Consider the following 24,201-nt stretch of genomic DNA (forward strand, 5'->3'; position numbering starts at 1 on the left):
AGTTTGTTACTTTTAACGTAATTTATTCATTTACTGTAAGGCTAGAATTTGTTTTAAAATATTACTGCATTTCTTAGTGTTAATTGCACCTCTTCATCACAATTTAAGTGAATTATTTCATAACTGCAATACAAATTATTTGAAACTTTCATAAATTAAACCTAAGGGATAGTGCATGCAGGGTATTTTTACACCTCTTCAAAAATCATTAATTAGAAATAATAACATTATGGTTTAAAAGGTGTTTGTATATGCATATGCCACACACATCAACGGTGTGGACATGTTTAATTAGAATTTGGGATGGGAAGAGTTAAAGAAAATATTACTGTGTTGGGACTTTAGTAGACTTCGTTCGTGCCTGCACATTTTTAAACTTTCCACTTAAAACTTGATTTGCAGAATATCAGTGATCCGATCTATCACTTGATCTGCAAAAGTGTTGAATGCATCATATTAAAAATAAGAAAGTCCTTTGGATGGAAGAACGTTACAATTGGTATTGTTAAACGAATGAAAACAAAAGAATTGAAACCGGATTCTGGTTCATTCCTTTTCTCGCAGTGGCTGCAACAAACCTGGGTGAACATTTCTACACGTCAACCGGGAATCAAAAATCATCAATGCATTTTGTAGGAAAATAATAATACACGCATTGTATTGAAAACTCCTCCGTTAATAATTTCGAATGTCATGCAGCACGAATTCCCGTTTTAGGGAGGAGATAACAGCCCTTTTGTTTTCTTTCGCTTTTTCTTTGATTCCTCTCTAACCCAATTATTGCAGCTTGAAATGTGAAAACCAGCAACTAAACTTTCAAGCACTCTTCCGCCATTTTGTACCAAACTACAAGAGAACTGAAACAAGTTCAAGTCTACAGCAATCCGTTTATACACTTCAATCATTTTTGCTTCTCGAAAAATACTAATATGCACACGATAATTATGTCAAAATAAACAGAACATTTTACTGATAACTTACAAATAAAGTTTGAAGCATTTTTTTTAGGAAAAGGATAACATTTGAAATAAAATAACACCATAGTGTACAAGGCATTGGAAAACAGTCAAGAAAAGTGACCTGTGGGGGAATTACTTAGAAATACATTTTGTCCCTAAAGTAGGTGAGATTTGTGTGTCTTGCTGAAATTAATAATTTTGAGCGACATCTCAGGTATTTTAAATTACCCAATAACAGGTAATCATTAAAACCTCAACCATCGCTGTGCAAACAATGCATAAAATAACTCAATAATAAAAATCATGGGATTTGGTTACAAATAAAAGTTCACAATTTTACAACAAATTATCTGATTTGACTGGTCAGATTTTATAAAAAAATATTGGGCATGTTTGTGTTTTTCAAGGCGGGCAAGGATGCTTAAAAATAAGTTACCTGACATGTTAAAAAACAATAAAGTTAAATAAATAATAAAAAGGAGAAAGTTAAATAAATAATAAAAAAAGAGAAAGTTAAATAAATAATCCCAGTTGAGTTTGGAGTAAAGTGAGGAGTCGCTACATCCGGGCACTTTCCCTAGGCAATGAAAGCCGCAGCACCGCTGTTCCTTAGGCAAAGTGAAATAAATTCGCCACTGCTCGCGCCGTTAAATAGTCCCCGCTCCTTCCTCGCGCTCCTTTCTCCCTGCTCTCGGCTAAACCACGCCCCACTCCGCGCGCCCGGCCCTACGCGCGCGCCCGGGGGGGGGGGGGGGATGGCGAGCACCCGAACCAAACCAAAAGGCATAGCATAGCATGGAAGTAGCGTGGCGCGGGCGCGCGGAGACAGCGCGCAGAGCGAGGCGCGGTCACGTAGCGAGTGTGGTTGTGTTGAAGGGGGAGGGGAGCAGGGACTGAGCGTGAAGCCCAGTAAGTAAGTGAGGAGGGGAGAGAGACAGGGGTGCGCGCACAACACAGCCACTTTCTTTTCTTGAGGGAGGGAGGAAGGAAATTGGAAGTTTTCTTTAACCCAAATGTTTTTTTTTGAAAAAGAAGACATTAAAAGAAAAAGTAAAATAAATTTCGGCCGCTCGTCTCACACCGAGGTGGTTTTTTTTCCTCCTCCAGGATTTCTTCCCCCGCCTCAGCTCTGCCTCCCCCCTTTCCGTTTTATGTTCTGAGTCGGTTTATTATCGGTGCCATTTTATTTAAGGAATCTTCTGATTTGGGCCCCTCTGATGATAATTTGGAGGGGTAAATGTTTTTGAAGTTGTTGTTGGTCGGGCAGCTCACCGCCCCCCTCTGGCTCGGCGGCGGCGCAGAGTGATGAGTCCGGTGGATGGGAGAACTTGTTTTGCCTTCACTCTCCCTCTATCTTTCTGTTCCCCCTTCCCTCTATACATTTTTATGTATATTGTATATATAAAACATATTTATCAATATAAATAAAAAGCAGATATTTATACACATGCGGCCGACCGCGATGTTTAATGGACTTTATTCTCCCTCGTGAAATTATTTCGGGCCCTGTTTTTGTTGAATTGTATTTTTTATACTCTTTTTGGCTGCGTGAGGAAAGAGGGGAGGGGGTAAAGAGAAGGGGAGCCGGGTGTTTCCTTTTAAAGGGGGTGTGGAGAAAAAAAAGTGAAGGAAAGTGGCGCGGGAAGTAGAGGAGATGGAGTTACAAACTCTGCAGGAGGCTCTGAAAGTGGAAATCCAGTTTCATCAGGTAACCTGGTCTCTTTATTTTCATTTATTGCATGTAGTGTTGTGTGTTTTAATTCCAACCACTACCTTAGCGACGCACACACACTAGGCATATCTGCTAAAAGGGAATAATTGGCGAGAAACCATTTTATGTTTTATTTTAGAAAATAAGAGTACAATGCAAATCACAAAGTTTTAAATTTAGGGTGTACCTTATTTTTTATGTATTCGAAAACTACATCATTCAGTCATTTTGGGGGGCATGGGGAGGGGAGGGGGAGACTAGGACAAGTGGAGAAATGAAATGTATTGTAATTGAGTTATGAATAAAAGTTAGGAATTTGTAGAAACTATTTGTTTATTTTAGCAATTTGGTTGAGCAAAAATAAACTTGTAAACATTTTATATGCAGAACAATTCTGTATCTTGTGTTGTGGAAGCATTCACTTCTAACTGATTTTTGAGGTTAGGTAGAAATTAGGGAAATATTTTTTTGAGGACTTGCCATTTATCAAGATGTGTGTGTGTGTGTGTGTATCTATATATCTATCTATCTATATATATATATATATATATATATGTGTGTGTATATATATCTAAAAGCAATGGAGAAGTCTAAGAGTCCATATTTGTTAGCATAACACTTGACCTCAGAGGCTGACTTATCAATAAAACCAGCCTCTTGAAATATTCACTGTGGCATAGCCTCTCTCAAGGATATTAACTTTCTCTATTTCATCTCTTCTCCAAACAGAAACTTGTGGGCCAGATGAAACAGGATCCACAGGTATATTTTGCTTTTTTGCCCTGTTTACTTTTCACTTGGTGTGATATACATATATATTTGATAAATATATAATTACAAATGCTTTCCATTCCATTTATATGCAATGTGGATTTTTTTGATTTTGAAAAAGCATTATAGTTCTGACTGATTCCAAAATCGTAAGCACTTTTAAACTGAGTAAGACAAAGAGAATGAGGTAATTTTGTTAGTCATTTTAAAAAAAATGGCTTTTTGATTTTCTTCCTCTCTACAGTCTTCAGCTGAAAATGTTGAATGACTCATTTTCCCAGTATGGAAACAAGACTTGTATTGGTGATAAGATATTATATTGTTTAAATTTTATTTCACAGAATGCTGATTTGAAGAAGCAGCTACATGAATTGCAAGCCAAGATAACTGCTCTCAGTGAGAAACAAGTAAGGGGAAAATTGAATTTGTGGCTGTTCTGTTCCAGATGGTTGTGTTTTCTCCAGGGATGAGCTCAACCTGGAGGATTGAGTAGTTTTCTGGAAGTTTTTAATGCTAGTGGAATTGGCTGGTGATGGTTTGGGGAAAAAAAGATAACTGATGTTAGCTCTAATTGCACCTGTTACTATGGCTGATCTTTTCAAATTTTGTACAGTTTTAAAATTTATGGGACCAACGTATATTTTGAAGTGACAATGTTTTTTATCTCATTCTCACCGTTTGTGTTGTAAACTCCCATTCATATATCTTGAGTTCCTTTTGCTCTTAACTTCTATATTTCAATAACTTCTATATTTATCAACACATTATTTATTCTCTTTAAATTATTTTGCAATTTGTCTTTGAAGTATCCTATTTCTCCCACATACTTCCCTCATTCTCAATTTATCTAGTTTAGTTTCTACCAAATATTTCTTTTGTTAAGATGTTGCCATTTTACCTTCCCCCTTTTTCAAGTGCAGTAAAAGCATGGCTTTTCCTATTTTCCATTTGGCTAGCTGTCTGCGTGTGGGTGTTGGGGAGTGAGTGGGGAGGAGGTGGGTGCATTTGTGGGTGTGAAATGACTCCCCCCCCCCCCCCCCCCCCCCTTTTCTTTGTTTCTTGAGTCTAGGTTCTTTGTGAATTCAGTTTCACATTACCCTCACTCTAGTATTTATAGCATCACACTCAAAAGGGATGTCATATTTTGTAAAGCTGCATCCACATCTGAGTTCACACAATTTTATTCCACTCCTTCCTGAGTAAATTGTTCCACTCCTTCCTGAGTAAATTGTATCTTGAGCTATGTGCTATGAAATAAAAATTAATGAAATATTTTAAAAGCAGAGAAACAAAGATCTACAGAAAAGCACTTGTGTTTGAACTTCCATTCTCAAGATTATTGATGTACCTTGTTGATTCGAAAATAGCACCTTTGATTACAATTTTAGATCTCATGCTCTCTTTAAAGCTTTTGTCTGATTTTGTTTCTGTAAAGTCAGCCTTCAATCATTGTCATGTGATTAACTGTCTTAGTAACCATGCAGGCCAACCACCAGTTCACAGTGTAGAAATACATGCTGGAGTGAGTATTTGAATTTGACTTGCTATTTTTATAGATTTTGTTTTAAAAGCTGACATTTTTGAAAAGTTGAACTTGTGTCTAAGTAGTTCCAGTGCTACTTTAGCAACAATGTCTATCCTGTTGTGCAAGAGGATTTGATTATGAAGTTTGAACTGTTATTTTACTTTCAGTATTGTGTTGACTTGTAATTTTGCAGGTGGAATTGTTTTAGTTGAGCCTTGATTACATTTTCTCCTTCTCCCAATTTCTGAAGGTCATGCAAGATTAGTTTTGCCGTGATATTGTGGAACTGCCTTCATTCGTTTGGCTTTTGTAAAAATCATATTTGGTTAAACTTGAGTCAGCATAAATATTTTTCATACTGCTGAAGCAGTTAGAAGTTATGTTTATTAAATGCTGACAATTTCTGCAATCCTAAAGCCATAAACAATTAGAAACAATTCTGCATTTTCTTCAATAAGTACTAGATTTACTCTTTATTCCTCATAACTGAATTGAAGAGTTTATGGTGAATCTGGCAACTATGCAGTTGAACATTTAATTGTTCACAAGACAATCCTGATCTTGAGCTCCAGGTTTACCTGTGTTATGTGAACTTCACTGCCTCAGCTGGATGTTTATGCTTAATTCTTTGGCTGCTAATGTGTGCTATATTAGGTGGTATTGTGAACTTGTCTTACTGAAAATCTACCACCTGCTGGCCAGTTATCGAGTATAGGGTTGACCTGACTGGGGATTTTTAAATCATTGTTATCTGTTTCCTACGGTAAAGGCAAGTTAAAGTCGCAAGTCTTGGATGACCATCTACTGCTTTCGCCTTTGAAGGGGAGAGCTGGCTGGTGGTGATTTAACCTGAGGACCTTTAGTTCCTTAATTGACTGATTGTGGCGTTTCTTGCTAAATCTACACATCACAAATTTTGATAACCAGTAAAAGATGGACTTGAGAAAACAGGAGCCCTTTGGGGATCTATGAACCGAGAATGCTTCACATTCCTGGATAGAAAGGAGATATGTACTGCAGTCGCAAGTGATCAAGGCTTTTTAAACAAAACTGTTCTATAGACTAACTGTCTTGTTATTCATTGTGTAAGACCTGTAGTGTTATTCATTGTGAAAGGCCTGTAATGTTATTCATTGTGTAAGGCCTGTAGTGTATCAGTTTGTGGCATCATGGTTATGAGGTTTGAAATCTTATTCCCTCTTCTGAGTTTCTGAATTTAGCTTTGGGGTAGAGAAAGTGGGTGCAAAGTGATTCAGAAAACATTGTTAAATTGGAAAGAGTTTGTGCATCTCATTGTGCCGTACCCAGCTCGATGGTAAAGTGGAGACTTGAGAGATTGCTGGAAGGGCATAGTTTGTGGAGCAAATGGATATATCTATCATCAATAAAAAAAAGCAAGTTTAATACTGTATTGGAATTTAAAAGTATGATTGTCTGTGATTGCATTTTAGGTACTTTGCCTAACTATTGTAATTTGAATCATACTGAATCATGTGAGTCATACTGTAGCGTAACATCAAATAAATTTTACTGCACTATGTGCTTGCTCATTTAGAGTAGTTCTTCATATATTCCACCCTTTTTAAACTTAAAAATATGTAAATACATACTGAGCACAAGTTAATCTATAGTATTGTTAGGAGTACAATTTTGGATTCCAGAGTTGGGATAATCAGAAGTGATATTATACAAATTTTGAAATGCTTTTTCCCTAGTTAGAAGTAACATTGATATAGCTGTTTATAAGTTTTTGTAACTTATTGAATTATGTGAGAGAAATAAAACTGATCAATGTGGAAGTAATGGGGTGCAAGAATAAATAAATACACGGAATATTACATCTTCCTAACTGCACTTTTATTTTCTGTATTCCATGTCTTCCATGGAAATATAGAAAATAGGTGCAGGAGTAGGCAGGCAGACAATCAGATCACAAGATAATGATTCCTTTTCAAAACTTCAGGAAACATATGACTTGGAGCAACCTTATCAACCAAAGAGTGTAACTATTTAATTGATGTGTAGATATTTCAATTCAGAACTGAATAAGTTTTAAGAGGACAATGAATAACTTGTTAATAGAGCTGGAGAATAATATGTGGGAGAAATTAGGGAAAAAGAGGATTTCAAATCTTATAAATCACATGAATAAGTGGCTGGAAACTGAAATTCTAAATTGAGATTTCTAATATTTCACTTTATAGCTGAGCACAGTGGTGATTTAAGGTTTTAATTTTGTAGGCCACTTAGATGCATACTGTGGAGCTACGGGCCACATTTAAGATTTGAATTGATGTTCCCTTTAATTTGCATATGTTTCTGAAGAGTGCATATTGGTGAATGTTTGAGGACAGTTCCACCAATGAGATGACAGCACTAAAAATAGTCCTTCCAAAATATTCAGACTTGTCAATTGTCTGAGATACTAGGGTTCCAGGAACCAGATTCTAAGGCTGCTGTGGACCTTGGCTTGCACTACCACAGTTGGCTAGTCTGAGGTATGGACGACATTTGCTGTGTTTAGCTAATTTTCTCCTTGCATTAAGGCTACTGCTAAAATAGTGGCCTAAATAGACCCTAAAGTCAATTGCTGTTAGCGAGGAAAGTTTGTAAATTGTCAGTTGCTTGCAAAATACCAGCTCCAGATCAAGTTCCTTTACCAAAAAAAATTAAATTGCAATTTACTTTTTCGATATACCCGCATCATGCATATGAAGGGCACACTATTTTATATAGATGTCTCTAGCAATATATATAAAAAACAGTGATTTGTGCTATACAAAAATAAATGCCTGATTAGCTTTCTCTACATCGCAACATCCATGCTTCACCCCCACTCCCACCACCTACGCCATCTTCATATTGCCATGTAGCAACCGTCAAGGCTAACATCAACTAGAACAACTAATTCGGTTGATGTGGGAATATGCGCTGTGAGGAATTACGTTTATGATAAAAACAATAAAACACTCTTAAGGTGGCTAACACTTAATGTGTGCATTACTGGGAAATACTATTTTAAGACCATCTAGCAGAGAGATTCACTGACATCACTGGAGCATTTCTAGCCCTCTGTTCTGGGGATTCGTTTTCTGTTTTGTAACTTTTAAAGTAATGTGCACTGTGAGATCCAGGGCAGTGATTTGTTTTGATATAGTTTTTGCAGAAGCAGCTTTTGATTACCATTTCCATTGATTACTCATGTATCATGCATCTGTATGATGACAAACGTTTGCAATAATTGTGATGTAATCATTGCTAGTTTATATAGAAATCATTTTGAAGTCAATATGACTGGAATGTATTATATGAAGACTAGCACTTGCTTGTGTGGCATACAGGAAATATTTTGCCCAAACCACCTTGTAAGCCACACGAGTTATACGACACAATAAATATAATCCATATCCTGCTCTCAGACTTGTGGTTTTCAATTCAAACTTTAAAAAAATTTAGTGATTTTTAAAAACTTTGTATACTTTATATTTAAATTATTACAGGTTTACTCAAACATGACATCAAATTATCAGGAGTAGACTGTCTATATTTGACAAATTGGAGTTAACATTTTCCCCTTATACAGCTGTGTTTTGGGATGAAACTTCATGTGTATAGTGGAAAGGGCCTTGTCTAATTCCACAAGACTGCAATATTTTACTGGGAAGTAACATGTTTTATGACAGGAATAGCATTTTACCAAAATGTGTTAGTTTACAAGGTTGGTACACGTATAATTTATGGTGACTTTGTAATTTATGATGAACACTCTCAAGTTCATTAACATCTCATATTTTTCACAATACAAGTTGAGCATCCCTTATTGAAAATGCTTGGTGCCGAGAGTGTCTCTGATTCCAGAATTTTGGGATACCTGTATAGGTATAGTTATGAAACATCGCATAGCTAGCGGGTCTAGGGTGAACAGTATGTTATTTTTGACTAGAAACATTGGCCCTCGAAAAATGTGCGGATTTCAGAGCTTTTCGAATTTCAATAAGGGGTGCTCAACCTGTAGTATAACTGAAGAAAAAAAGACAAATGTATTGATAATCATAAATTTAAGGCACTATGTGGTGTTTCAGACGTGGTGGGTGAACTTGTTGAATGTGTTTTATATTTCATCTTTCATGATCTTTGGGTGCCCGAAGTGCTGTGCAGCCAAGTATTTTTGATGCTGAAACTTCATATACAGGACAAGTGAAAATCAGTTCATTGAACTGAGTTGCACCGTTGGTGTTTGAAAACGAGGATTATGCAGTTCAATTTTCTGGTATAGGGATGACTTTAAAGTGAAATTTGAAATGCTATATTACCAGTGTTTCTCTTAGCCTTAAATGTTAGAACTTGGCAAGTTATAGTCACAATTTTGGACCCTCTAAAGAGTGTAGGCTGTCTTTTCTACCTTATACAAGTGACTTTTTTTTGTGTGGGCCCGGATGGTGATGGTGCTTTCTCATGATGATTTGTCCAAAATGAGGAATCATCAAATTAGTAATATGAACTCCTGCCCTGCTGCTATTTGGAATGGCGGATAGTTGCATGAAATGCTATCAGACAAAATTATATCTTTGTTATGCCCCCCTCTGAAAGCTGAGTACTGTACTATTGAGTCATGAAAATTGAAAGGCACAGGTTTGATGTTTCAGGTCTTCAGAGTTGGTTGCTCTCCATTGGTTTAGTGCAACATCAACATGATTGGCTTTTGTGCACCTGAACTGGGGAATGGAAAAAATAACCAAGGTTCATTCAGTTGTTTGTGACTCTTTCTTGCATATGGGAAACTGGTAAGGACAGGAATGGGCTTGCATGTAATGCTCCTGTGGCAAATAGCTTTAGCAACATTGTTCAATATAAACCTATACACAATGACCATTGGGCAGGGATGCTTTCACCCAGTACTTCAGTATAGGTTATTGCTTTTATTGGAGAAGCATGAAAATTGTTAAACAAATTAAATAAAAATAATGCTGGTGCTACTTGTATCAAATACATGTTCTTTAGGTCTCATTGTTTTAGAATTAGGAACATTGGATTTAGGATCAGGAGTAGGCCATTCCGCCCTTCAAGCCTGCACCATTGTACAGAGATGCCAACTTGTACTGATTTTCCGTATTCGTACGGAAAATCGATTAGAATACGATTTGCCATATCGAAATATGGAATCGGGGAAATTTACAACAACCCAGTGGGGAGGGGGAGGAGAAAGCCCCATGTTATTACTAACCATCATCGAAATTAATAAGCAAAGTGTTGTAAGAGAGGTAGAGTGTCTCCTGTCTAATTCTGACTGATCGTTTTGGGGGGGGGGGGGGGGCTCGCCTCACCACTTTTCACGGGTTAACGGCTGCTCCGGCCGCGGAGCGCCAGCGGGGCCGGTCAGTTGCCCTGGAAAATGGGGCATGGGGCAGGAGGGGTGTATGCGCTGGCACGGAAATGGGCAGGGAACATGCGAATGAGCTGGATGGGGGAAACGGGAGCGGTTCTCTGACCACCTGGTGCATATGCTCCCATTTCCAGAGCCATTTGCAATGGGACCCAGTCCTAGTTCATGGAGAGTGGGAATGGGGCAACCAGAGATCTTTATTTTGTTTGATATTAGTTATATTTGACACACAGCCCTCGTACTGCTTGCTGGACGTGCAATGAATCAAAGTTTTCATGTATGATAACACTAGTTAACCCTGATGTGGAGATGCCGGCGTTGGACTGTGGTGGGCACAGTAAGAAGTCTTACAACACCAGGTTAAAGTCTAACAGGTTTGTTTCGAATCACTAGCTTTCAGAGCGCAGCTCCTTCAGGTGTGTTAACCCAAAATTGAGTAGATCCCAAAGTTTAACCAATATAAATATTTATGTTTGTTTGAATGGACAGATCACCATAACTTGCTAGTTGTTGACATCCGATACCCTATCACTGATTTAAAATTAAAAAAAAAAAAAAAATTAATTGAGGGGCAATTTAGTTTGGCCAATTCGCCTACCTTGCACATCTTTGGGTTGTAGGGGCGCGACCCACGCAGACACGAGGGGAGTGTGCAAACTCCACACGGACAGTGACCCAGGGCCAGGATCGATACCCTGCCACTGATAAACAAATATGCTTGATCTCAGTTACTGTCAACTACCTTTAATGGTATTCCTCTTTTCAATTTCATGTAAAAAGGGTGAATGTTTTGATCTCATTTTTCATTCTTAGATTTAGTAAATGTTCGAAACTTAATTTGAAAACACCCATTCATGACGCCGTACATGTTAAAAACATGAGATTTACACTTTCGATTCATGTTTCAGAAGAGTTGATTGACCAATGATGTGAAAGACGCCCAGTGTACAACAACAAGTTGTTTAATCTTGTTATCATATGCTAAATGCAAAGGAGAAGATTTGGGACATTTAAAATCATAAAATCAAAGATTTTGTTGCATCATCGCGCACATGGCCGAATGTGATTTGCCACTGATTTGTGCACTAAAGGCGTAAAGGTGTACTGCAGATTGGGCATTTTTTCTTTGAAATGAAAATACTGATTTTACTGCCAAAATACTGATTTTTGGTATCTGGAATGCTGATTTATATTGGAAAAGGTTGGCAGTTCTGATTGTATATGATCATTCTTATCTGATTGTGGTGTCAACTCCATCTTCCTGTCTATTCTCTCTCTTCCATCCCCCCCACCATTGACTTGTTTATCAATAATCTGTCTAACTCTGCCTTAAAAATACTCGATAACCCAGCCTCCACAGACTAGTGACCCTTAGAAAAAAAAATGTTCTCAGCTCCATATTAATGGAAGACTCTTATTTTAACCTGTGTCCTCTAGTTCCTCCTACAGGGGGAAACATCTGCCCAGTATCCACCCTATCAAGTTCCCTCAGCATATTGTATGTTTCAATAAGATCACCCCTCATTCTTTGAGTATAGGCCTAACCTGTTCAACCTTTCTTCATAAGATGAACCATTCATCCTATGAGTGAATTGAGTGAACCTTCTCTGCACTGCTGATGCAACTATGTCCTTTTTCAAATAAGGAGACCAAAAATGTACACCGTACTCCCAATGTGGTCACACCAAGACTCCTGTATAGGTGCAGTAAAATATTCCCTCCTACTTGTTTATTCCTTTACAATAAAAACCAACATTCCATTTGACCTCCTAATCACTTGCTGTCCCTGCATACTATTTTTTCTGATTCATGTACCTGGACACCCAGATCCCTCTGTACGACTGAGTTCTGTAATCGCTTTCCATTTAAGTAGCATATTGATTTTTTATTCTTGTGAAGTGGAGAATTGCTGTTTAAAAAAACCTACCCAGTGTAAAATTGTGCAGAGCACCTGTGTGTGTAAGATTTGCCTTGAACCACTGCAGTCCATTTGATATAGGTACACGCACGCAATACTGTTAGGAAGAGTGTTGGGCACACTGGATATGTGGAGCTTGTTTAAGGAACAGCTACTGCGTGTTCTTGATAAGTACGCACCGGTCAGGCAGGGAGGAAGGCGTCGAGCGAGGGAACCGTGGTTTACCAAAGAAGTGGAATCTCTTGTGAAGAGGAAGAAGGAGGCCTACGTGAAGATGAGGAGTGAAGTTTCAGTTGGGGCGCTTCAAGGTAGCGAGGAAGGATCTAAAGAGAGAGCTAAGACGAGCAAAGAGAGGACATGAGAAGTATTTGGCAGGTAGGATCAAGGAAAACCCAAAAGCTTTCTATAGGTATGTTAGGAATAAAAGAATGACTAGGGTAAGAGTAGGGCCAGTCAAGGACAGAGATGGGAAGTTGAGTGTGGAGTCTGAAGAGATAGGCGAGATACTAAATGAATATTTTTCGTCAGTATTCACTCAGGAAAAAGATAATGTTGTGGAGGTGAATGCTGAGACCCAGGCTATTGGAATAGATGGCATTGAGGTACGTAGGGAAGAGGTGTTGGCAATTCTGGACAGGCTGAAAATAGATAAGTCCCCGGGGCCTGATGGGATTTATCCTAGGATTCTCTGGGAAGCCAGGGAAGAGATTCCTGGGCCTTTGGCTTTGATTTTTATGTCATCATTGGCTACAGGAATAGTGCCAGAGGACTGGAGGATAGCAAATGTGGTCCCTTTGTTCAAGAAGGGGAGTAGAGACAACCCCGGCAACTATAGACCGGTGAGCCTCACGTCTGTTGTGGGTAAAGTCTTGGAGGGGATTATAAGAGACAAGATTTATAATCATCTAGATAGGGATAATATGATTAAGGATAGTCAGCATGGCTTTGTGAAGGGTAGGTCATGCCTCACAAACCTTATCGAGTTCTTTGAGAAGGTGACTGAACAGGGAGACGAGGGTAGAGCAGTTGATGTGGTGTATATGGATTTCAGTAAAGCGTTTGATAAGGTTCCCCACGGTAGGCTATTGCAGAAAATACGGAGGCTGAGGATTGAGGGTGATTTAGAGATGTGGATCAGAAATTGGCTAGCTGAAAGAAGACAGAGGGTGGTGGTTGATGGGAAATGTTCAGAATGGAGTTCAGTTACAAGTGGCGTACCACAAGGATCTGTTCTGGGGCCGTTGCTGTTTGTCATTTTTATCAATGACCTAGAGGAGGGCGCAGAAGGGTGGGTGAGTAAATTTGCAGACGACACTAAAGTCAGTGGTGTTGTCGACAGTGCGGAAGGATGTAGCAGGTTACAGAGGGACATCGATAAGCTGCAGAGCTGTGCTGAGAGGTGGCAAATGGAGTTTAATGTAGAGAAGTGTGAGGTGATTCACTTTGGAAGGAATAACAGAAATGCGGAATATTTGGCTAATGGTAAAGTTCTTGGAAGTGTGGATGAGCAGAGGGATCTAGGTGTCCATGTACATAGATCCCTGAAAGTTGCCACCCAGGTTGATAGGGTTGTGAAGAAGGCCTATGGAGTGTTGGCCTTTATTGGTAGAGGGATTGAGTTCCGGAGTCATGAGGTCATGTTGCAGCTGTACAAAACTCTGGTACGGCAGCATTTGGAGTATTGCGTACAGTTCTGGTCACCGCGTTATAGGAAGGACGTGGAAGCTTTGGAGTGGGTGCAGAGGAGATTTACCAGGATGTTGCCGGGTATGGAGGGAAAATCTTATGAGGAAAGGCAGATGGACTTGAGGTTGTTTTCGTTAGAGAGAAGACGGTTAAGAGGAGACTTAATAAAGGCATACAAAATGATCAGGGGGTTAGATAGGGTGGACAGTGAGAGCCTTCTCCCGCGGATGGAAATGGCTAGCACGAGGGGACATAGCCTTAAACTGAGGGGTAATAGATATAGGACAGAGGTCAGAGGTAGGTTCTTTACGCAAAGAGTGGTGAGGCCGTGGAATGCCCCACCTGCAACAGTAGTGAACTCGCCAACATTGAGGGCATTTAAAAGTTTATTGGATAAGCATATGGATGATAATGGCATAGTGTAGGTTAGATGGCTTTTGTTTTTTGACTTCCCATGTTGGTGCAACATCGTGGGCCGAAGGGCCTGTACTGCGCTGTATCATTCTATGTTCTATGTAAGAGTTCCAGGATTTTGATCCAGTGATAGTGAAGAAATAGCGATATAATTCCAAGTCAGGATGGTGTGAGGCTTGGAGGGGAACTTGTAGGTCGTGTTCCCATGCATCTGCTGCCCTTGTCCTTTTAGGTGGTCGAGTTTTTGTTTTGGAAGGTCCTGTTGAAGGAGTCTTGACGAGATGCTGCAGTGCTTCTTGTACATGGTACATACTGTTGGGTGGTGGAGGAAGTGGATGTTCAGGTGGTAGATGGGGTGCTAATCAAGCTGCTTTATCTTGGATGATTTTGAGCTGCTTGTGTTAGAGCCGCACTAATCCAGCAAAATGGAGAGTATTCTATCACACTCTTGACTTGTGCCTTGTAGATGGTGGACAGGTTTTGGGGAGTCGGGAGGTGAGTTACTCTGTAGAATTCCCAGACTCTGACCTGCACTTGGCCATTGTATTTATATGGCTTGTCCAGTTCAGTTTCTGGTCTATGGTAACCCCCAGGATGTTGATGGTGGGGGGATTCATCTATTGAATGTCAAGGGGCGATAGTTAGATTCCTTCTTGTTGGAAATGGTCATTGCCCAATACTTGTGTGGCATGAATATTACCACTTACAAACTTAAGCCTGAATGTTGTACAAGTCTTGATGCATATGGATGCAAACTGTTTCCGTGTCCGAATGGTAAATGGTACTAAACATCATCAGTGAACATACCCACTTCATGATGGAGGGAAGGTCGTTGATGGAGGTTGGGCCTAGGAAACTATACTGTAGGACTCCTGTCGTTCTATCCTGGGACTGAGATGATTGAACTCCAACAAGTATAACCATCTTTCTTTGTGCTAGGTGTGATGCCAGTCAGTGGAGAGTTTTCCCTCTGATTCCTGCTGACATCAGTTTTGCTAGGGCTTCTTGATGTCACATCCAGTCAAATGCTGCCATTATGTCAGGACAGCCACTCTCCTTTCCCTCTTGAGTTTTTTGTTAATCATAGAATCCATAAATTAAAAGCCCATCGAGTCTGCACCAACCCTTGGAAAGAGCACCCTACCTAGGCCCACACCCCTACCCTATCCCAATAACTCCAGTTAACCTTAAGGGGCAATTTAGCATGACCAATCCACCTAACCTGCACATCTTTGGACTGTAGGTGTAAACCTGGAGGAAACCCACGCAGACACAGGGAGAAAGTGCAAACTCCTGTTACTAACTTTTGGTTGGTTCAATTGGCTCTGTTTTATAACCTTTGCTCTAGAGTCGGCAGGTATCTTTATGATACCGCCACAAGGTTCAAGTTCAAGTAATGATCAATAACTCAACACACCAATTAGTAAGATTAAAATCAAACACATTTATTATACACAGTAAATCGCTACTCATGCATAGCCTACTTTCTAGGCTATTTCTATAACTAACAGGCCTATACTTAGCTTCGGACTGGCCCACCAGGTCAGGGTAACAAATGGCCTTTTGTTCAGGTCCTGAGTCTGCGGGATTTAAAGCTGGTATGGACTGGTAGCTAGGAGCGCCTATCTCGTAGTGAGCGTTGACGTGAGACTTACTTACTTGGAGGCTGCTGGACAGTTCACTCTCAGGGGTTGCTTCGCGTTGCTGAGTGACCCTGTCAAGAAGGACGATTTGAACTTGGGGGCTTTACTTTATAGTCCCCAGGGGCTTCCCGCCCTTCGGGGCGGACCCCGTACCTGGTTTCAAGTGATTGGACTTCATTCCAATCACTTGGTTCGATTTCTCCAAGCTGGAGCGGTTCCCTGATCATTGGGTGGTCTTTAAGTGTCCGTCAACCTCTTTTGTGTTGGCTCCTGCTGGCGCCGAGGAGTCTGGCTTGGCTTTGTTTACCTTAAAATGTTTTGATTGTTCCCGGGGATCGCTCATTACTATGTAGATGGCTGCTACATTACTATGCAGATGGCTGCTTGTATCGATGCTGTCTGGGTTTCTGCAGAGTCTAATACACAGTAAACTTGCACCTGCTAGTTTTTGCCTGTGTTGGCAGAATTTCCCTTCATCCATTTTAAGTCGGGAAGTGGCCAACTCAGATGGCTACACTCCACACAGTCACCGGACGTTGGAATTGAACCCGGGTGTCATGAGCTGTTGAAGCATCAGCACTAACCTCCGTGCCACACTATTTATGTTTGCACTGAGACGAAGTCAGGAGATGAGTGCCCCTTGTGGAATCCAAACTGAGCACTAAAACCTTCTATTACTTGCTGATGATAGAAAGTAGACTGATGGGACAATAATTGACCAGGTTGGATTAGTTCTTTTTGTGGTCCGAACATAGCTGGGCAATTTTCTACATTGTTAATTAGATTAGAGTGCAGTACTAGAATAATGCGGCTGGGAAATAGCTAGCTTTGGAGCACAAGTTTTGGGTACGACTGCTGAAATGTTGCCAGGACCCATCGCCTTTTCAGAATCCAATGCCTTCAGCTGTTTCTTCATATTGGGTGCAGTGAATCAAATTGGCTGAAAACTGGCATCTATGATGTTGAAGACTTCAATAAGAGGCCAAGATGGAACATCCATCGTACCACAGACTATGATTGGGGTGCTATAGCTTTAATGACCAATAACTGTAGTTCTAGAGCAAAAGTTTCAGAATAGTTGCCCATTGGTGATTTCCCAATATAATTTCAGTGTGAATAGACAAGATTTCTTGCTCTACAAAACTTTGAATCTTATTTGCAGCTTCTGTATGTGAAGATCTTTTACTATGTATTTATTTAGTACAATATCAAGTATCTGATTCCATTGGCATCTGTGCTTCTTTCGGATTTATCCCTGTACAGCGTGCTACCATGGAGACAACGGGCCTATAACTGGATCAGAACTTGTTGCTGCTGTGTAGATCTTGTATATTTCAAAGGAGAATATCATCCTTGATGCTGCATTTTCAAAGTGTTAGCTTGATTCCCGTTGGCATTAATTTAACAAACAAAATACTAAAGTAGCTTTATAATGTTCATTGGTAAAATCGTAATGCCATTGATTCTTTTGCTAATTGTCCGATGATTTGACAGCTTCTTTAAAAGGTGTCTTGGGATTCTAAAGGACTTGTGGAGCGGTATGATTAGATTCATGTTTCTATCAAAACAACAGCAATAACTTGTACTTATGTAGCACCTTTAATGTAGTAAAACATTCCAAGGCATTTCATAAGAAACTTTCCAAACAAAATTGGAACCATGTCCCCAAAGTAAATGGTCCTTGGGGCAGATGATCAAAAGCTTTGTTATAGAATTCAGTTTGCAACGTAGAGGGGTCGAGAGGAAAACATTTGTGAAGGTAATTCCAGAGTTTCGGACATTGGCAGCCAATGATGGAACAATTTTGAAATCAGGGATGGTAAAGAGGCAAAAATGGGAAGATCACAGATATATCAAAGTGACGAATAGCTGAAGGAAATTGGAGGGATGAAGCCAGGAGAGATTTGAAAACAACAATAAGAATTTTAACGTTGTGGTGTTTATTAACTTTGAAACAAAGTTTCACATGGTGATAAGTGAGCGGTACTTGGTGTGAGTTCGGATATAAACAGTACAGGTTTAGATGATCTCAAGATGGTGGCACAGTGGTTAGCACTGCTGCATCACAATTCCAAGGTCCTGGGTTCAATTCCAGCCTTGGGTGACTGTGTGGAGTTTGCAATTTCTCCCCGTGTCTGTGTGGGTTTCCTCCGGGTGATACCATTTCCACCCGCAGTCCAAAGATGTGCTGGTTAGGTGGATTGGCCATGCTAAATTGCCCCTTAGTGTACAAAAGGTTAGGTGGGGATAATTGGATAATTTAGGGTGTATCGTCACCCAGAAGTTACTGCCTTGTAAATACAATTATGGGGATTAATGGCTTGTTCACATACTGGAACATTTGACATTGTAATCCAGTCTGTTTTAAGCATTGTGGTATTTTCTGCAGTTGTGTAAAAGCTTCTGTGTACTTCAGATTTGTCTCCGCATCAGAGGTGTAGTTGAGGATGACGATCTATGATGTATGCAGAAGACTTAAAAGGTGATTGAATAGGGGCCAAGCAATTGCAAGTATTTGGCAGTGTTTTGTTGTGTATTTTCTTGTAATGAATATATGTTGAAGTTCTGCAGTTCTCGGGAATTCAGTGGGAAATGTAAAGTAATACTTTTGTGTCCAAAGATTATGATTTTCTTTATTTGTTCATGGGATGTGAGGAGGCTGACAAGGCCAGCATTTATTTTCCATCCCTAATTGCCTTTGAGAAGTTGGTGGTGAGCTTCCATCTCAAATTGATGTGCTGCAGTCTGTGTGGTGTAGTCACCCCCAAGGTGCTTTTAGTGAGTGAGTTCCAGGACTCTGACTCGATGACAATGAAAGAGTGTTGACATATTTCTAAGCCAGGTTGGTGGATGACTTGGAGGGAATAGATAAGAGAGAAGCATGGAGGTTGTTTACAATGGCGGGTGAAACGAGAACTAGCAGACAAAGCCTCAAAATAAGGGGGAGCAGGTTTAGGACTGCGTTGAGGAGGAACTTATTCATCCAAAGGGTTGTGAATCTGTGGAATTCTCTGCTCAATGAAGCAGTTGAGGTGACCGCACTGAATGTTTTTAAGGCAAAGATATATAGATTTTTGAACAGTAAAGGAATTAAGGGTTATGGTGAGCGGGCGGGTAAGTGGAGCTGAGTCCACAAAAAGATCAGCCATGATCTTATTGAATGGCGGAGCAGGCTTGAGGGGCCAGATGGTCTAATTCTTTGCTAGTTCTTATGGAAACTCTGAGGTAGTGGTGTTTCCATGCGCCTGCTACTCTTGATTGGTTTCAGACTTCTGTTTGAAAGAAGGTTGACATCTTCTTTTACAATACAGTTATGCATATCTCATCCCAATCTAACTATTTTTGTTAGCAAATTCATATAATAAAAATAACATCTTAACAATTTTGCTGTACAGCCACAACTAAATCTAATGTGGAGAACACTTAAAAATGATGAGAAACTGCTTAACAAAGTGCCCTGCTGTGATTAAACGTGAAACATAATCTTTACAGAGATTACTTCAGTTAAAAAGACGTCAGGCTAGGTTTAAAAACTCCTTGCAGGTTATTGCATGTTGTAAAAGGGATGCAATTGCATTTTGCTGGGATCCATGAGGCAAGTATGCCTGAAATTCACATTAACTTGTGCTCTGTTATTTTGTCTGTATAATGCAGCATTATGAAACAAGAACAGAAAGCGTCAGGGTCCCAGGTCCGATTCTGGCTTGGGTCACTGTTGTGCGGAGTCTGCACGTTCTTCCCCCTGTCCACGTGTGTTTCCTCCGGGTGCTCCGATTTCCTCCCACAAGTCCCGAAAGACGTGCTGTTAGGTAATTTAGACATTCTGAAGTCTCCCTCAGAACAGGCGCCAGAGTGTGGCGACTAGGGACTTTTCACATTAACTTCACTGCAATGTTAATGTAAGCCTACTTGTGACAATAATAAAGACTATTATTATTAAATGCTGGAAATGCTTGGGCATGCAACATCTATGGCGAGAGAAACAGTACCATTTCAAGCCGATGATTTTCATCAGAAGTGGGAAATGTTATAAATATAATATATTTCATGTGACAGAGGGGGAAAAGGGGGAGGTCTGATATCAGGTGGAAGGCCTAAGAGATTAAACAGCAAAAGGTTTGGTGGTGCAAGGCGAAAGGGAGGATAATGAGACGAACACAGAAACAAAAGATGTGCCTGGAGCATATGTGAATGGTAGAATGGTGGAGAGCTCCAATTGGAGCCCCTAGTGTAAAACCAAAACTATCAAAGAAAAGGAAACAAAATGGGGTCAGATGGTATGATCTGAAATTGTTGAACTCAAATGTTGAATCCGGAAGGCTATAATTGAACCATTGCAGACCACAATTTACATGAGCAATTTTGACATTGGAACTATCTGCACAATTTCTAAATTTGTGGATGATACCAAATTGGGGGGATAATACTGAGGAGGACTGCAACAAATTACAGGAGGACGTTAATAAACTTGCAGCATGGGCAGATATTTGGCACATTAAGTTCAACGCAGGAAGATCAGGGAGACCTTATTCCTTGCAATGCTCAAGTCGTCATTCGGGAGAGGAACAAAGGGATCTCAAAAGTACAAATACACCAATCTGTAAAAGGTGCAAGGTAAGCAAATCATAGAATCCCTACAATGTGGGTGGAGGCCATTCGGTCCATTAAGTCTGCACTGACTCTTCGAAGGAGCTTCCTACCTAGGGCCATGCCCCCACCCCATCTCAGTAACACCCACCTAACCTTTTGGACACTAAGGGGAAATTTAGCATGGCCTATCCACCTAACCTGCACATCTTTGGGTTGTGGGTGTGAAACCCACGCAAACACGGGGAGAATGTGCAAACTCCACACGGGCAGTGACCCAGAGCTGGGATTGAACCTGGGATCCCAGCACCGTGAGAGAGCAGGGCTAACCCGCTACCGTGCTGCCCGGGGAGAAAAATTCTGAGGGGTGACTTGTGTCTTTAAAATTATGGAAGGCTTTGATTGAATGGATTTGGAAAGAATGCTTCTACTTGAGAGGAAGAGCACACCTGGAGGCCATCAATATAAAATAATTGGAGAATTAAAATGACAGGTAACTGGAAGCTTGAAGTCACACTTGTGTTGTGATCTTCCAAAGTAGTCCCCAGTATCTATTATGTCTTCCAGTTCAGAATGCATTGTGTTGTGATCAGCGAATACAGTACATTAAATTGAAAGGAGTCCACGTGAATTGCTATTTCACCAGGGTGATGTGTTTGGAGCTTTAACAGTGAGGAGGGACGAGGTGAAAGGGCAAATGTTACATTTCCACCTCTTGCGTGGAAAGATTCTGTGGGAAGGGGTGTGGTCTTGGATATAATTGAGGAGTGGATCAGCCATGATTTCCGAAAGGGAAATCAGACTTGGAATTCTTTGAAGATGTAACTAGTAGAGTTGACCAGGGAGACCCGGTGGATGTCTTTTATTTAGACATTCGGAAGGCTTTTGACAAGGTCTCACACCAGATTACTATGTAAAGTTAAAGCACATGGGATTTCAGGTAGTGTCTTATTATCATAGATTATCATAGAATTTACAGTGCAGAAGGAGGCCATTCGGCCCATCGAGTCTGCACTGGCTCTTGGAAAGAGCACCCTACCCAAGGTCAACACCTCCACCCTATCCCCATAACCCAGTAACCCCACCCAACGCTAAGGGCAATTTTTAGACAGTAAGGGCAATTTATCATGGCCAATCCACCTAACCTGCACATCTTTGGACTGTGGGAGGAAACCGGAGCACCCGGAGGAAACCCACGCACACTGGGAGGATGTGCAGACTCCGCACAGACAGTGACCCAAGCCGGAATCGAACCTGGGACCCTGGAGCTGTGAAGCGATTGTGCTATCCACAATGCTACCATGCTGCCCCCATGATGGATCGAAAGCTGCTGAAAGCAGACAGGAAGCAAAAAGTTGGAATAAATGGGCCTTTTTTGGAGTGACAGGCAGTGATTAATGGGGTACTGTAGGGATATAGGACACCAACTATTCACATTATATATTAATGATTTGGATCAGGGAACTAAATATAGTACAGGTTGAACGCCCCTTATTCGAAATAAGTTCTGAAATCCACAGGTTTTTTTCCGAGTGCTGAAATCTTGTTTCTGGTAAAAAAGAAATAGCATGGTGTTCACCCAAGATACGCTAGCCATGTGACGTTTCACAACTATACCTATACAGGTATTCCAAATTCTGGAATCCGAGACACACTGCCCCAAGCACTTAGAATAAGGTATCTCCAAATTTGCAGACGATACAAAGTTGGGTGGGAGGGTGAAAGGTGCGGAGGATGCAGAGATGCTTCAGTGGGATTTGGACAAGTTGAGTGATTGGGCTTGTGCATGGCAGGTACAGTATAATGTGGATAAATGTGAGGTTTTCCACTCTGGTAGCAAAAATAGGAAGGTAGATTATTATTGAAATGGGTGTAAATTAAGAGAGGTGGATATTTAGCAAGGCCTTGGTGTCCTACATCAGTCACTGAAAGTAAGCGCGCAGATACATCAGGCAGCAAAGAACGCAAATGGTATGTTAACCTTCATAGTGAGAGGATTTGAGTATAGGAATTGGGATGTTTTACAACAATTTGTATATAGCATTGTGAGACCACACTGGAGTATCCTTATCTGAGGAAGGATATTCTTGCAATGAAGGGAGTGCAGCGAAGGTTTGCCAGGCTGATTCCTGGGATGGTGGAACTGTCCTATGAGGAGAGACTAAGTAGGTTAGGATTATATTTCGGCAGCACGGTAGCACAAGTGGCTAGCACTGTGGCTTCACAGCACCAGTGTCCCAGGTTCGATTCCCCACTGGGTCACTGTCTGCGGAGTCTGCACGCTCTCCCCGTGTCTGCGTGGGTTTCCTCCGGGTGCTCCTGTTTCCTCCCACAGTCCAAAGACGTGCAGGTTAGGTGGATTGGCTATGATAAATTGCCCTTCGTGACCAAAGAGGGGTTATTGGATTATGGGGATAGGGTGGACGTGAGGGCTTAAGTGGGTCAGTGCAGACTCAATGGGCCGAATGGCCTCCTTCTGCACTATGTTCTATGTATGTAGATTCATTTAGAAGAGAGAGGGGAAGGCGGGATTAGGGTATTGAACTTGATGATCAACCATGATCATAATGAATGGCGGAGGAGGCTCGAAGAGCCAAATGGCCGCTGTTTCTATGATTGTCGTGGAGGGAATGGTCGCTTTGGAATGCTGAAAAGGGAAGAAATGTGAAGAGGCAGTGGAAATGTCAAAGGGCGATCATTTTAATACAGAGGATAGTGGAGTGGATAATGAGGACAAGTCGAAGGCTATTGTTGCTCTGGGAGGGAGGGGGGTCCCTCCCAGAGCAAGAGCAGAAGTGTGGGAAATGGATTGCACACTGTTATGTCCAGTCAAGTTGGGGAGGGGGAGTTCTTCGATTGAGGGAAAGGGAAGACTTGTCAGAGGGTTGGTATTACACTTTGCTGAGACCATGAGACAAGTATGCTTGACAAATTATCCTGGAGCTACAATAATCTTTATTATTATCACATGTAGGCTTACATTAACACTGCAATGAAGTTACTGTGCAAATCCCCTAGTTGCCACACTCCACTGCCTATTCTGAGGGAGAATTCAGAATGCCCAATTCACCCAACAGCACATCTTTTGGGACTTGTGGGAGGAAACCGGAGCACCTGGAGGAAACCCACGCAGACACTGGGAGAATGTGCAGACTCTGCACAGACAGTGACCCAAGCCGCGAATCGAACCTGGGACCCTAGCGCTGTGAAGCAACAGTGCTAACCACTGTGCTACTGTGCCGCCCATACTTAGTTAAATGCTGAAATATAAACAAAATATTTGAAATACTTAGCAGATCATCCTATATCTGTGGAGAGAGGAATAGCTAATGTTTGGATTGAAGATCTTTAAACAGAACCAGGGAAAGGTAGAAATGTTATATGTTTTATAGTGAATGAGAAAAGGAACAAACAGGAAGGCCACTGATAGGGTGGAAGACTGGAGAGTTTAAATGACAAGTTTTGGTGGTGCAAGGCTGAAGAGAAGGTTGCATCATCAGAACAGATGTTTCGGTTGTGGCAAACCAGGGCGAATGGAATGGAGTATTTACATCAAGTGGAATGTGAGGAAGTGTAGTCACGGTAGCTGCGGGAGTCAGTGGAC

The 24,201-nt window shown here is 40.9% G+C and overlaps 1 protein-coding gene across 4 annotated transcripts in view; it reads left to right on the forward strand.

Annotated features, from left to right (window-relative positions):
• Positions 1 to 1,868: 1,868 nt before the first annotated feature.
• Positions 1,869 to 24,201, forward strand: part of LOC140430984 (PHD finger protein 21A-like) — a 594,207-nt gene continuing 571,874 nt past the window's right edge. For 2 of the 4 annotated variants that reach the window (XM_072518844.1, XM_072518847.1), the window contains exons 1-3: positions 1,869 to 2,667; positions 3,400 to 3,432; positions 3,783 to 3,848. In XM_072518844.1, coding sequence (XP_072374945.1) covers positions 2,614 to 2,667; positions 3,400 to 3,432; positions 3,783 to 3,848 — 153 coding nt within the window. In that variant the 5' untranslated portion in view covers positions 1,869 to 2,613. The remainder of the gene's footprint in view (positions 2,668 to 3,399; positions 3,433 to 3,782; positions 3,849 to 24,201) is intronic. The other 2 variants (XM_072518843.1, XM_072518845.1) reach the window with 1 other exon arrangement.

The sequence above is a fragment of the Scyliorhinus torazame genome, chromosome 10 (assembly GCF_047496885.1).
Source record: "Scyliorhinus torazame isolate Kashiwa2021f chromosome 10, sScyTor2.1, whole genome shotgun sequence".
Lineage (NCBI taxonomy): Eukaryota > Metazoa > Chordata > Chondrichthyes > Carcharhiniformes > Scyliorhinidae > Scyliorhinus > Scyliorhinus torazame.